Source organism: Haliotis cracherodii, unplaced genomic scaffold, assembly GCF_022045235.1.
Source record: "Haliotis cracherodii isolate W230 unplaced genomic scaffold, xgHalCrac1.p SCAF_3, whole genome shotgun sequence".
NCBI lineage: Eukaryota > Metazoa > Mollusca > Gastropoda > Lepetellida > Haliotidae > Haliotis > Haliotis cracherodii.
Window position 1 is genome coordinate 4029936 of NW_027266286.1, and position 13527 is coordinate 4043462.

The 13527-nt window shown below is 43.0% G+C and overlaps 1 protein-coding gene across 1 annotated transcript in view; it reads right to left on the reverse strand.

The window, feature by feature from the left end:
- LOC139473628 (adhesion G-protein coupled receptor D1-like) overlaps positions 1–13031 on the reverse strand; it is a 31628-nt gene extending 18597 nt beyond the window's left edge. Inside the window, exons 1-11 of the mRNA XM_071256302.1 lie at positions 12945–13031; positions 11060–11087; positions 8887–9012; positions 8315–8376; positions 7501–7636; positions 6061–6165; positions 4957–5130; positions 4344–4452; positions 2549–2640; positions 1919–1977; positions 1459–1644 (exon numbers count right to left, since the gene is read on the reverse strand). Coding sequence (XP_071112403.1) covers positions 1459–1644; positions 1919–1977; positions 2549–2640; positions 4344–4452; positions 4957–5130; positions 6061–6165; positions 7501–7636; positions 8315–8376; positions 8887–9012; positions 11060–11087; positions 12945–13031 — 1164 coding nt within the window. The remainder of the gene's footprint in view (positions 1–1458; positions 1645–1918; positions 1978–2548; positions 2641–4343; positions 4453–4956; positions 5131–6060; positions 6166–7500; positions 7637–8314; positions 8377–8886; positions 9013–11059; positions 11088–12944) is intronic.
- Between the last annotated feature and the right edge of the window lie 496 nt (positions 13032–13527).

Below are 13527 nucleotides of genomic sequence, written 5' to 3' on the forward strand. Positions count from 1 at the left end.
ATCACCAATTAACATGATTCTGTTCACATGATTCATTTAGCGTCCGGATTCTCGAGGTTTAATTGTATATCATGCTGGGTGTTATTCTGCATAGCAGTCTGACCGGACCCTTTTAATCCGGAAACCCCCAAATTCCGGAAATCTTGATTGAAAAGTTTATATATCACCAATTAACATGATTCTGTTCACGTGATTCATTTAGCGTCCGGATTGACGAGGTTTCATTGTATGTCATGCTGAGAGTTATTCTGCAAAGAAATCTCAGCCTAAGCCTGTTAAAATGGGAGAAAGAGGTATAGTGGAAGGAGACCCTGGTATTGAGGCACATTGTGTTGGGTGAGGATGGCGCATTGTCTGTATTGAAAGTATTCTGAGGCAGACATTTTGGAATTCAATAAAATCGCCCGGATTTATAAAGGTCTGTAATAAGGAATCAAGGGTACATCACAATATACCTTTAATTGTAGATAGCCGTTTACATATAAATTGTTCGGTATATCCTGTGACAGTAGTTGTATTGTAACTTTATTTTTGATGATTATTCAGCAGATTGAAGCGCTCGTAAATTTAAATGTTTGTGTGTTGTTCAACGCCGCACTCGGCTTGACACCTTCCGTGCCCTCGTCAGTTTGAAATCTAGTGCCGTGAAGCTGATTTCTGATTGGCTAATGTCGACTTCTTGTTAGTCATGTCTTTGGTCCATCAAAGTTTTCGAATTGTCGTTCTGATGTGAACTGTAATGGGATGTCTTCAGATATTTGTTTAGTGGTAGCGAGAAATTAGATCTGATTTAAATGAGATTTGGAATTTTAAGGTTAAAATAGACCTAATACGACGGCACTACTGGTCCAAAGGAGAAGTTGAGGGCTGATCGCTTTTAACATTATGTTGGCGAAAGTCGAGGATTTCGGGGAGGTAAAGTTCCTCATCATCTATCGTATTAATATAACAATAGTGGTACATGCTACACATTCCTGCAATAATCACTCCGAAAAAACCGAGTTGAGTTTAACGTGTTTGATCAGTGTCCCTGTTACTTCACGGCGTGTCTGTTTGATGTGGGAGGAAAGCCCGAAGTGATGCAGATCTCAGACGTTTACCACATTGGTGAAACCCGAGAGTACGGATATGGTGATGGCAAACCTAGAAGCAAAATCAGCGAGAACTGGGATTCGAACCCACGATCACAGGTTTTCTCTGCACAGCAAAGTGCGACACCTTAGACCACTGGGCCACCAATGTCCTCTAAATGTGTATGAAACTCAAGATGCATAGAAGAGTATTTAAAAGATGATTAGCTTTACATGCACCTACATGAGGATTGTAGGAAAGTTCACATATAAACAAAGGACATTTACTCCGTAATAATGGTTTCTGTAAATGCGGACAGGATTACAGACAGACAGACAATTTATTCAATAAAAGTAGGACAGGATTAAAATGTATGCTTAGTGTTACCGAGATCAGGTGTGCGGTGTCGTCGTTGGAGAGGGTTCCTATGAGCGACGTTGTGCACAGACTGTCGAGGATGTTGCTGACGTCCACCACGCTGCTACTGTTCAGCGTTTCCTTGACGCTGCTGCTGAACGCCAGGAACGCTGACAACGTGTCCGGGGTGTTCACGACGGCGGTGGTCACGTGATGCTACATATTGGTCAGAAAGGGCACTATTAATGTCAAGTTTTAATGTTACGGAAAACTTTGGCTTTCTTAAAGGGGATATTTGTTACAATGAGCCGTATCCTGTTCAATGTTTAAACTTGTCGAAGTCGTTTACTAAAATATAAATATTTTAACTAAATATCGTTCTTGTCTATATATCAATATATCGCGTAAACGGGAGAGTAAATGATCTGCACGGTAGGGATTGACACTGGAATTGTTCCACGGCAATCTACAGGTAACATGTTCTACGTACACTGGCGGCCATTGTTGTAGGCTGCGGCGTACTTCCGGTACTCGTGTCCACATCTGAAACTAGACATAATCACGCTGAGGATGACACAGCCACATTAACAATTGTTTCCATTTATTTTAAAGAAAAATAAATTTTAAGACCAAACTAAATTCACTTATTATCTTCAGCTCGTAATAAGTAGAACGCATGATGATATTAATCAAACACTAAACGTATGTTTGTATGTACTACCGACCCATATATTATGTTAAATTTAAAAAGTCACCGCCAAATATTCTCGATTATTTAACGAAATAGTTTCCACTGGATGTAAAAGGCAAAATAAAGGTGAAAATTATATGAATGGATCACTGAAAATAAGTGTACGACAAATAGGATAAGCATGTCCTGCTCTACCGGTAGCACCCGCCACTCGCACAATTTGCATAATAAAGAAAACACATGCAACCTGAAGCACGATTAGTCGTGTTTTGCCCTAATCGTTCATTGTTCCTAATTTACAGGTTACCTTGACAGCCATAGTTCAATGGCTGGAATAAGTTAGGGGACATTCCTTATACGACAATGTTTATGTGTAAGTGTATGATGTCCAAGATGCCGTGTGACGGATCTGACCTCTGACCCCTGTACCTGGGTGGCTGATCATGCGGACCTCTATCGCAGTCAGCTCCCGCCTCCACAACGCCAGCTCATCCACCTTGAGGTACTCGCCCCACTTGTCACTGGAAGACAAATCACCACCAACCATCATCCCTGTAGTTCCGCCCAACACGACGGCCGACATGGGCCATGGTTTTACTTTCCCACCTTACTGCCAAAGAGAACGAAATTACTATGCGATCTACCGATAGCGCGTATGATTTGTTTGTTTGTTGTTTAACGCTGCAGTCAGCAATATTCCAGCCAAATGACGGCGATCTGTAAATAATCGAGTCTGGACCAGACGATCCAGTGACTGACATCATGAGCATCGATCTACGCAATTGGGATACGATGACATGCATCAATAGCGCGTATGGGATGTGACAGTGCAAATAGCACTTCGCTCTGGGTGAGCCGTTGCAGTGTAGACCCCTTTTAAGACTAGCCGCCTTCCTAATTTGAGGTATTAAGTGAATGATGTTTTACGCCGCAATCGACAATCAGATCTGGACCAGTCAAACCGATGGCTGAAAGCGTGAGCAAGAAGCCACGCCGTCGGGTCGCGTTAATTCACTCAGCTAGGTAACACACTGTAGCCATTCCATCCTCATCTTTCGGCACTTGTGACAAGCTAGAAGACCTAGTGTACCCGGAATCCCATCTTCCCGAGGCAAGGGCGTTAACTGACCATAAAAATCCAGTTTCCACCCTTGCCGAACAAGGCTGGAATTCCGGAATTACAATTTGGCTGGACTAACGAGTCTGTGCAAAGTCCAATCAAAATCGTGTAACGAACTAGACATCCGGTTCGTAAACAACATGCATTACAAAGTGCTTATTTCGGTCGACTGCAGGATTTGCAAAGCATGTGTACAGTCAACTGGGCGTCGACAGATATTTTCCAAATTTATTCACGTTTTGAGTCAAGGTGCTCAAGTGATTAAATGCATTTCGTGGGTAAGACCCGTTTTAATACAATATAGATCTTGATTATCGACCAGATCGTCTTGACTGGGCACCGCCATTTTGTTTAAAGCAAATGCAAGTGATATGAGAGATGGAATCTGATTGGTCAGAAGGAAGTACATAGAAGAGACATAACTCGTAATAGCCACTGGTGGCGCTACGATCGAGTCTGGAAATTCCAGCCTAGTTCGGCAAGGGTGGAAACTGGAGTTTTACAGTCAGTTAACGCCCCCTGCCTCGGGAAGATGCCGGAATCCAGACCGGGGGTCAGGTATGTGAAAACCTATCCAACTAGAGTCGACCTTTGGGACCTTATATTCGGGGACTTTACCCAGGGTACTTATCCTACTGGAATGGAGGTAAAATAAAAATGGATAAACGAGGAATGATTGGGTGGTAATTGTCCGATATAAAAAAGTACTACACATAATCAAATGATGACATCGTATTTTACAAGACCCTTCAGCTGTGCTTTGATTTGCTGAGATCCATACTGTATGTAGTCAGTCATGTTCCTAATCTGTAGGGGGCACGGGTGGCCAAGTCGTCTAAGGCGCCACGATTCGCTGTGCAGAGTTGCGTCCCTTGGGCACGCCAGAAACCTATGATTGTGGGTTCGAATCCCAGATTATGTTTCCAGGTTTGTCAGTACCATGACCGTGCTCGTGGGTTTCACCGAAGTGATAAACCTCCGAGACCTGCATCACTTCGGGCTTTCCTCCCACATTAAGCTGACACGCCGTGATATAACTGGAATACTGTTAAAAGCGGCGTTAAACGCAATTCAATCACTCACTCACTCACTCCTAAGCTGTACCCTAACTCCTTGCAGCCAATCATGAGCTTGTTGTAGGAGTCGCTTATTGTCGGCTGGTTCACTGCCGAGGCGAACTTCACAGCATCTCCATCAACATACACCTTAACATCTGAAACAGAGTCAAATTACGCTTACTTCTTAGGCAGAAGTGTTGGGAGTCTAGGAACAAAATATTGATCACGTCCGGTAAACAGTAGAATGAATAGTTTGTTCATTACTCGACAAATAGATATATTGCAATAATCAAATTCAACTGCAGGGACTTCCTCTGCTATTATTATTTCAACTACACGAGATGCACCCGCAGTGTCCAGGTGAAGGTCAGCGAATGTCCACCTATCTGCTGTGTCCAGGTAAGGGTCAGCGAATGTCCACCTATCTGCTGTGTCCAGGTAAGGGTCAGCGAATGTCCACCTTTCTGCTGTGTCCAGGTAAGGGTCAGCAAATGTCCACCTATCTGCTGTGTCCAGGTAAGGGTCAACGAATGTCCACCTATCTGCTGTGTCCAGGTAAGGGTCAGCGAATGTCCACCTATCTGCTGTGTCCAGGTAAGGGTCAGCGAATGTCCACCTATCTGCTGTGTCCAGGTAAGGGTCAGCGAATGTCCACCTACCTGAAGATGGGCTCCAGGTGAAAGCGAGGTGCACTAGCAGAGTCCGGGTAAGGTTTATGTTGTGTTCAGGAATCTGTACGCTGTATACGGCTGTGGAAGTCTTCAGCGTCATCTGGAACTCGCTGCTTGACGCGTTGTAGCCGAAGTACACCCCCCGAGACGGTCCATGTGCCCCTTGGATTGACATGAAGATAGAGTTCAACATTAAATGGTGAAACTGACGCACCTACAATCACGGATCTGCTGGTGTCAACGAAACAGAAGAGCGACCTGACCTACGAACAGCAACTTCCGGGCTTGGATGTCAAGGGCTTGGTATCATAAATATACCCACCGCCCAAGGAAAGCGAACCATGGAAACATGTAGAGAAGTATGTACTGTTTCCACTGTTAATGACAAAACTGACAGAGGTCAGATGTAACAAATATTATGTTTGGAATAACATTTTCTTAGTAAAGTACAGATTCTAGTACTTTTAGGTTAAGTCCCACCTGGGATTCGAACCCACACTGCCAGAGTGAGGCACCTAGTCGCCAGCACGCAAAATCAGCCATCTAACCCACTCAGCCACCGAGGCTTCCACAAAAATGAAAGTCCGACAACATGGACTCGGCAGTGTGACACTGTGAAAACTATGAAGGCAACCGGGAACCCATTCTTTGTCCTATACCTACGACCGCCTCCGTGGTCTAGTGGCAGAGTGTCCGCCTGGAGAGCGGAAGGTCCGGGGTTAAAAGATGGTACTTGTTGTTACCCTGTCTGGCGCTCGGCATTAAAGGGCTTAAACAAGGACTGGCCGGCTCGAAGTCAGTATACTGTGTCTGAGTGGGGTATTCATGTTAAACTGCGACATGGTATCTCAAGGGGCTAGCACTATAAATCGGCATCAGTCTGGACTAGTACAAGCAGCCACACACGAGCATGCACGTCTCTGAGTGCAATATGAGTGCAATAATCCTGGACGCGAAGTTAAACCCCATTTCACCTCACCTCACCTCACCTCACCTCACCTCACCTCACCTCACCTCATATACCTACTGACACGATATCAATGCTTTAATTAACATATTTTACATTTTCTCAAGAAAAAAACAGTTACTCACCGGAAGTAAGGATGGTTATGTCAGAGTCCGGCGCGCGCAGCATGTTGAAGAAGAAGCCATACGTCACTCCTGATAAGCAGAGCCCTGGGTCGCTCACGCACGTCCCTTGTAGAACAATGAGGCATGAGGCACCCATTCGGGGTGGATGTGGGGTGTATTTGTTTCTTAAGAGGAGTGCAGATTCTCTAATGACATCCAGTCTGCCTATCCTCTGTACCCCAAGAGCTCGCATTTCTGTAAACCAACACTAGCCCACGTGGTTCTCAAATTATTCACCCTTTTCAGCTGCCAATGTCTAAAGGACCAATCAGAATGCGAGTTACAAACAAGCCTCAATGTTGGGTTGGTAATATCAACAAGATGGCGGCCAGTCCTATTGCTTAAAATACAGTTTGTGAGTAATTCAACATTGAATAACTGACAGACACGCAAAAGGTGGCCTCATTAATCTGTTTGATTGAAAGGATGACTTCTTGGACATTAAAGCCGTCGGTGGCAATTCCTCCCGTTCCTTCACATGGTTCCCTATCTCGACGGTTGATTGGTCGGTAAAATGTCGATAAAAATCATGTGATGTAAAGGAATGGACCTAGGTTTTAGAGTAGATTTACCGAAATGCGAGTCCCGGAGATATAAAGGATGCAAGTCTATCCTGCCAACAATATATGTTTGTATGTTTGGGGGTAACACTTGAGAACAGTTTTTTTCTTTCCATTTTTTTCTGGAACAAATAAAGTTGTTCACAAAAACCGCATCTTAACCACACCCTACACCCCTGCCCTGACTTGCCAGAATATCTGACAGTCGGTCCCTACATAACATGTTTTTTAGATACATTTTATCTATTCCCAGGGAAAACATAGAGTTTGTATTTCCACGAATACAAGAAGTCAATTTTTCATGTATATGAGACATTAAAGTTTAAAATACGTTTGCAATATACAGTGAAACCTCGATACTATGGACCCAATACGATGGGAAACCCCAGCTGTCCGGACGAATTTTGTTTGGAACATCTGTCTAATCAAAGAGGGGCGGTCGGGTAGCCTAGTGGTTTAACCGTTCGCTCGTCACGCCGAGGACCCGGGTTCGATTCCCGATAGGGGTACAATGTGTGAAGCCCATTTCTGGTGTCCTCCGCCATGATATTACTGAAATATGCTCACTCTAATCAAAGATAAAACGGGTTACCCTGTACCTTCAAACCCCGATAGTCCGGACCCTGCATTCTGGGTGATAATGTTGCAACACATTTATATACAAGATTTACAAAATACCCGTGGTTGGTTAATGTGTTATTCTGGACGACTTCAATGGGAGGGATGACTGTCCAGATTAAAGAGGTAACAGTGACTCCTTGACGAAAGTACGATGTAACCGATTTACAAAAAAAACAAAAAACAAATAATCTTATTTTTTTAACATAAAGGAGTGTCTCACCAGCGAACGAGCCAATGTCCAGGCATTCAGAAGAATTGATGGACAGCATCCCGCCTGACCGCCCACTAGGGTCAACGGTCACGTGCTCACTGACCACTTCCGTTTGCCGGAGGCCCTTTGTTTGACTCTCTGAAAACTAAATTCATTCACACAATTACAAAGTCCCCGTCATGGGCTGCAGCAATACCCTTATACTTAATGAATATCGCCTCAGCTGCTTAGAGGTGGTCGGGTAGCCGCGTGGTTAAAGCTTTCGGTCGTCTTGCCGAAGGCCCGGGTTCGAATCCCCGTGTTTGTACAATAAGTGTAATTCTCATCCCTGAGAGATATACAGCTGTTTGCCACGTAAAGTGTGTCATGTTCAATGGGCATCACCAGTTTGTGAAGCCACCTGGAACTGCCGACTTGACGGGTGGTCAATCTGTAAGACTTTATAGTCCATGGCTACCTTAGCGCTACGACTGTCATAGGCCTATGTTAGATCTGCTTAGCGCTGAGAGAGCTTTCTGGAACAAGTACCGTACAATCATAATTATTCTCAATGTTCGGTTATGCTACCATGACTAAAATAAATTGTATGCTACCGTGAGTAAAATTCACTTCATGCTACCGTCACGAAAACATTGTGTATTCCACCGTGACTTAAACATGCTTCCGTGACTAATATATACTGTATTCTACCGTGACTAAACATGCTTCCGTGACTAATATATACTGTATTCTACCGTGACTACATGTCAGGGCCGAACATGACGTGAATGGAAACCAGAAACAGACTAATCACAAGAGGCATGACAGGATCTCAGTTACTTACTGTTCCAGCCTTGATCTCATCGAACGGGAAGTAGAGATTAGCTTCTGTGTACAGCTCGTGCTCTGGAAAAGGACACCAGGTAAAGTAGTTACATCCTCGCCACCCAGGGGAATTATGTTACCTGCAGTTCAGATATAGCCTGGAAACCGCACAAGATGTTTTTTGTGCGTACATATATCGGAAGCGGGATTGGCATGTAGATTTTACGCAACTCATGAATGTATATCAATATTATCTTTAAGATACAGATCGCCTCCGTGGTTTAGTGGCAGAGCGTCCGCCCACAGAGAGGAAGGTCCGGGGTTCAATCCCCGGTTGTGTTATACCAAACAGACGTAAAAAGGGTACTTGTTGTTACCCTGCCTGACTCTCGGTATTAAGGGGCTTAGACATGGACTGGTCGGCTTGGAGTCAGTATACTGTGTCTGAGTAGGGTATTCATGTTAAACTGCGACGTGGTATCAGTGGGCTAGCACTTTTAAATCGGCATTATAGTCGGACTAGTACAATGATTTTTTTTACTATTAAATATCTATTACCGGCCAATCATGTACGTCAAGGCAAAGACTCACTGCATAGGGCACACATGTAAGGACAACCGTTGATGACGAAGGAGTGGGTTCCGTCGCACCACTCCGCGTACCAGCCCTGGTCCCCCACGGCGGGGTAGCATCTGGCGTCTGTGTCACGGCATAACCCTGCACAAACACACATGGCGATTACAACATCTACTACTACTACTATTACTACTACTACCACTGCTACTACTACTGCTACTGCTACTACTACTACTACTACTACTGCTACTACTGCTACTGCTACTACTACTATTGCTGCTACTGCTACTACTGCTACTGCTACTATTACTACTGCTACTAATACTACTACAATTACTACTACTACTACTAATAGTACTGCTACTACTATTACTACTGCTACTACTACTGCTACTGCTACTACTACTGCTACCACTACTGCTACTACTGCTACTGCTACTATTCCTACCACTGCTAGTACTATTACTACTACTACTACTGCTTCTACTACTACTACTACTGCTACTATTGCTACTACTCCTATTACCACTGCTACTTTTACTACTACTACTACTACTAGTAGTAGTACTACTACACCTACTACTAATACTAATACTACCACTACTACTACAACTACTGCTACTACTACTGCTGATACTACCACTAGTAGTACTATTGCTACTTCTATTGCTACTACTACTACTACTACTACTACTACTACTACTACTACTACTACTACTACTACTGCTCCTTACACTGCACAAACACACATGGCGATTACAGCATCTGTTTTATTATTATACTACTACTAGTACTACTAGTACTACTATTGCTACTACTGCTACTACCACTGCTACTACTATTACTACTACTACTACTACTACTACTACTACTAATAATAATAATCATCAACATCATCATCATAATAAAATAGCGCCTTTACATGACAATTATTCCGGTCAATGGATCAGTGCTCACTCGATTTCTTTTCAATCTCAGCTCCCTGAGGGGTATACAATCCAAGCTTGGTTGCTAGGAAGATAACATTACCGTGGTATCCCGGACTGTCACGTGTACAACACGTGGTTCAGTGTGGGGCAGGGCTGAATCTAGAAACTCCCAGGAGTCAAGCTGCCGTACGCCGTCGCCCACCCACCTACTCTCCCCGACGAAACGGTGCTTCACCTTACCTTGTGGGTGACGTGTACACGGGACCACAGGACGCCCTTTGTTTGGGTGAGTGAGTGAGTGAGTGACATGAAATCATTGCCTTAGGGGGAACATCCGAAGTGATACAGATTTAGATATTTACGACCAGGGAAAAGCCAGGAGCAATAGAATGGTACTGAGAAACCATTTAGAGCTCCAAATAACTTTTTGAGCAATTGAGTTTTTACTCGAAGGTTTCTATTTAATTTGGTTATTACATTTTTCATTGGGTAACCAATATTTTGTCACTTATCTATTCATCACTCTATTGGGCACATCGAATCGTTGTTCCTAAGACTCTATAGAATCTAACTCTTACCGTTTCTTCTATATCTGAACACTTATTTGAGAATCTGGTTCAAAGGATTTTACGCATAAAATGTAGTTTATATATGTCGTTTTGAGATGAGGGCAGTTTTCTCATACTATGTTTTTTTTGTTAAGAAAACGACAAATATATTTGTTGTTGTGTTTAAAATTGTTTTACTGAATTATTCTCACCTTGTGTTAATCCTATATACTAGAAATATATAAATGTCTATGTGCTTAAGAAAACATTGTCCTGTGTTGTCAAACCATCAAAACCCCAAACATGCATGCGTTGCCCCTGCTTTACCACACGGCTGGAAGACTTAAAGTAACACGTGACCAATCAACGTCACATTGGAATTCCTTTCTGCACACGGCACCAGTTTTGTAAATGCCAGTCAGGATTTGTGTGCGGACAAACCAGAGACGCTAAGAATAGCACGGTAATGTAAGCATCGTTCTCGGAAATTTAGAAATTAGGAAATACCACTGTAATAAATTAATTACACCGGAATGGAAATGTATCACCTTTTTTGATCGATCACAAAGAGCTGACAGACCATGGGTCTTCAAACTACTAAGAAAACATTTCAACTCATATCATATATTCAATATCTATTTTCATAAATGAAGGCTATCAATCGACAATAAAAGGTTTAGTCTATGCATATAACAGTGTTGCAACACGTACCACAAACGGCGATCGGCGAGAAGAGAATCTGCAATAAATTCAGAAGAATTAGACATACAACTGTCCTATATTCCAGAAGCATATTCCTCGGTGAAACCTATACTCTGTTAACTTTAGTGCTTGGCCAGCGCCAAACGTATTACTGGAAAGCAATGTAACTCATTAACAATACATATACTACTCAAAAGAAGTGAAAGAACACCCGATTTTTTTTATACTACTACAGTTAATCTGTCGTGCCATGACAGATTGACTATGGAAAAGCAAAAGAATTGGTGTTCTTTAACTTCTTTTGAGTAGTATACGTAAGTATGTAGTGAGTGAGTTTGGTTTTACGCAGCTTTTAGCAATATTCCAGCAATATCACGGCGGGGGACACCAGAAGTGGGCTTCACACATTGTACCCATGTGGGGAATCGAACCCGGTTCTTCGGCGTGACGAGCAAATGCTTTAACCACGAGGCTACCTGACCGCCCCCGTAGGTATGTAAGTATGAACACGCAGAGCTATGGCCATATGTGTGTATACTACACAATGTATTGCTGTGTCGTGACATTTGTTTATAACCAAAATGTAGGTGAATACATAATTATGCGATTATGTTGTTGTCTGTTTGTTTGTTGTTTAACGCCGCACTCAGCAATATTCCAGCTATCTGACGGCGGCCTGTACATAATCGAGTCTGGACGAGACAATCCAATGATTGACATCATGAGCATTGATCCACGCAATTGGGATCGATGACGGGCATCAACCAGGACAGCGAGCCTCACCCGATCCCGTTAGTCGCCTTTTACAACAAGCATAGTCATCTTTTACGGCAAGCATGGGTTGCTGAAGACCTATTCTAACCCGGACCTTCACGGGTCGCGATTATGTAACTAGTCTGTCAGTTCACTGGCCCAACTTGGAGATTCGTATGCCCATGGACTTTACTGTCTCAGGTTACATCCCTACACTTGCGGGGGCACGGGTGGACCAGTCGTCTAAGGCGCCGCGGTTTTGCTGTGCAGAGTTGCGTCCCTTGGGCACGCCAGAAACCTATGATTGTGGGTTCGAAGTGGTAAACGTCTAGGACCTGCATCACTTCGGGCTGTTCTCCCACATTAAGCTGACACGCCGTGATATAACTGGAATGCTGTTAAAAGCGGCGTAAAACCCAACCCACTCACTCACTCATTACACTTGCGATACTTTGTTTACCGTTTGTAGATTCATTACTGGAATGACCATGACAGTAAAATGTACCCGAAACCATTTTACAGTGCATGGAATGACAATAGTAAATTCATATTAATTTCCTTGACTATCTTGAAACCACATGGAGCTGATGTGAATATTATCTCACCCTTGGATACACACACAGACAAGAAATCTATTGAGAATATAGAAGATTTGATACAAACATGCATATAAAACAAACAGAAAAATGGACCTAACAAATCTATCATTTCAATTTGGTCTCTAACTAAACATGGATGGTTATGTGCAATACTGCCCGCGGCTGTGGAGGTATTCTGTTAAAATTAACTACGCTTTGAAATCGAGAAGGACTTTTAAAAGTGTATATGAATTTTCGCCATTCTCTGCAAACAATAACGAAAAAAATTTATTAACGATATTTATGACCAATGAAGCTTTGAACCCACTCGATGCTTGTACCAGAGTTTTAAATATGCATGGATTAGCTGGTCCGCTTTTTGTTTTTGCGTAGAAAATCTAGATTCTTTTTCGAAATTTTGCGGTCTGCATTCTTTGAACTTTTTTTTAATTCTAAGTCCTTCAGAAATTCTTGCCGATTAAATACGATCAGCTAAAATAAGCACTTGCATAATAAAGTCAAAATAAATTAATCAATACAGGTAATCGTATTAGTATACTCACCAACAAAAACTTGAAACCATTCCTAAAGATATCATGATTTTCCATTAATATTTCAATATATTTCCACACATGGAAAGAACAATGCATGTTTCATGACTGCGGAGATGACCATATCGCCAGTGTTGTGTTTGCCGACGCTGTGGAGTAGCCGAGAAGACGTCAAGCACCAGCTGAGTGGATAGAGACGTTGTGTGAACACCCTTGGTGCCAGGCGCTGGGCTTGTGTAGCGTGTTGACCGATAGATGGCGTGGGAAGAACGACATTGCCGAGACAACTTTATGGTAGCTCAATTCGATTGTGGTAAATCATTCTTCAACACACGTCCACCTGATAGGACCAGCGAAAAGTATTAGAACAAAGATGAGTGTCGACGACAAACATGCAAGAACGTTTATCTCTGTAATACATAACACCAAAACACATCCTATAGTTTGCACGTGCCGCACGCACTAGCGCCACACTCGTGTGTATTTCCTGTGTCATTCCAGATATGACACGTTCAAGGACGCTCGCGTTAACTCTGTGAACCATTCTTTCTGTCAATCTTATTGATTCTGTTTATCTTACAGTTGTAATTAACTT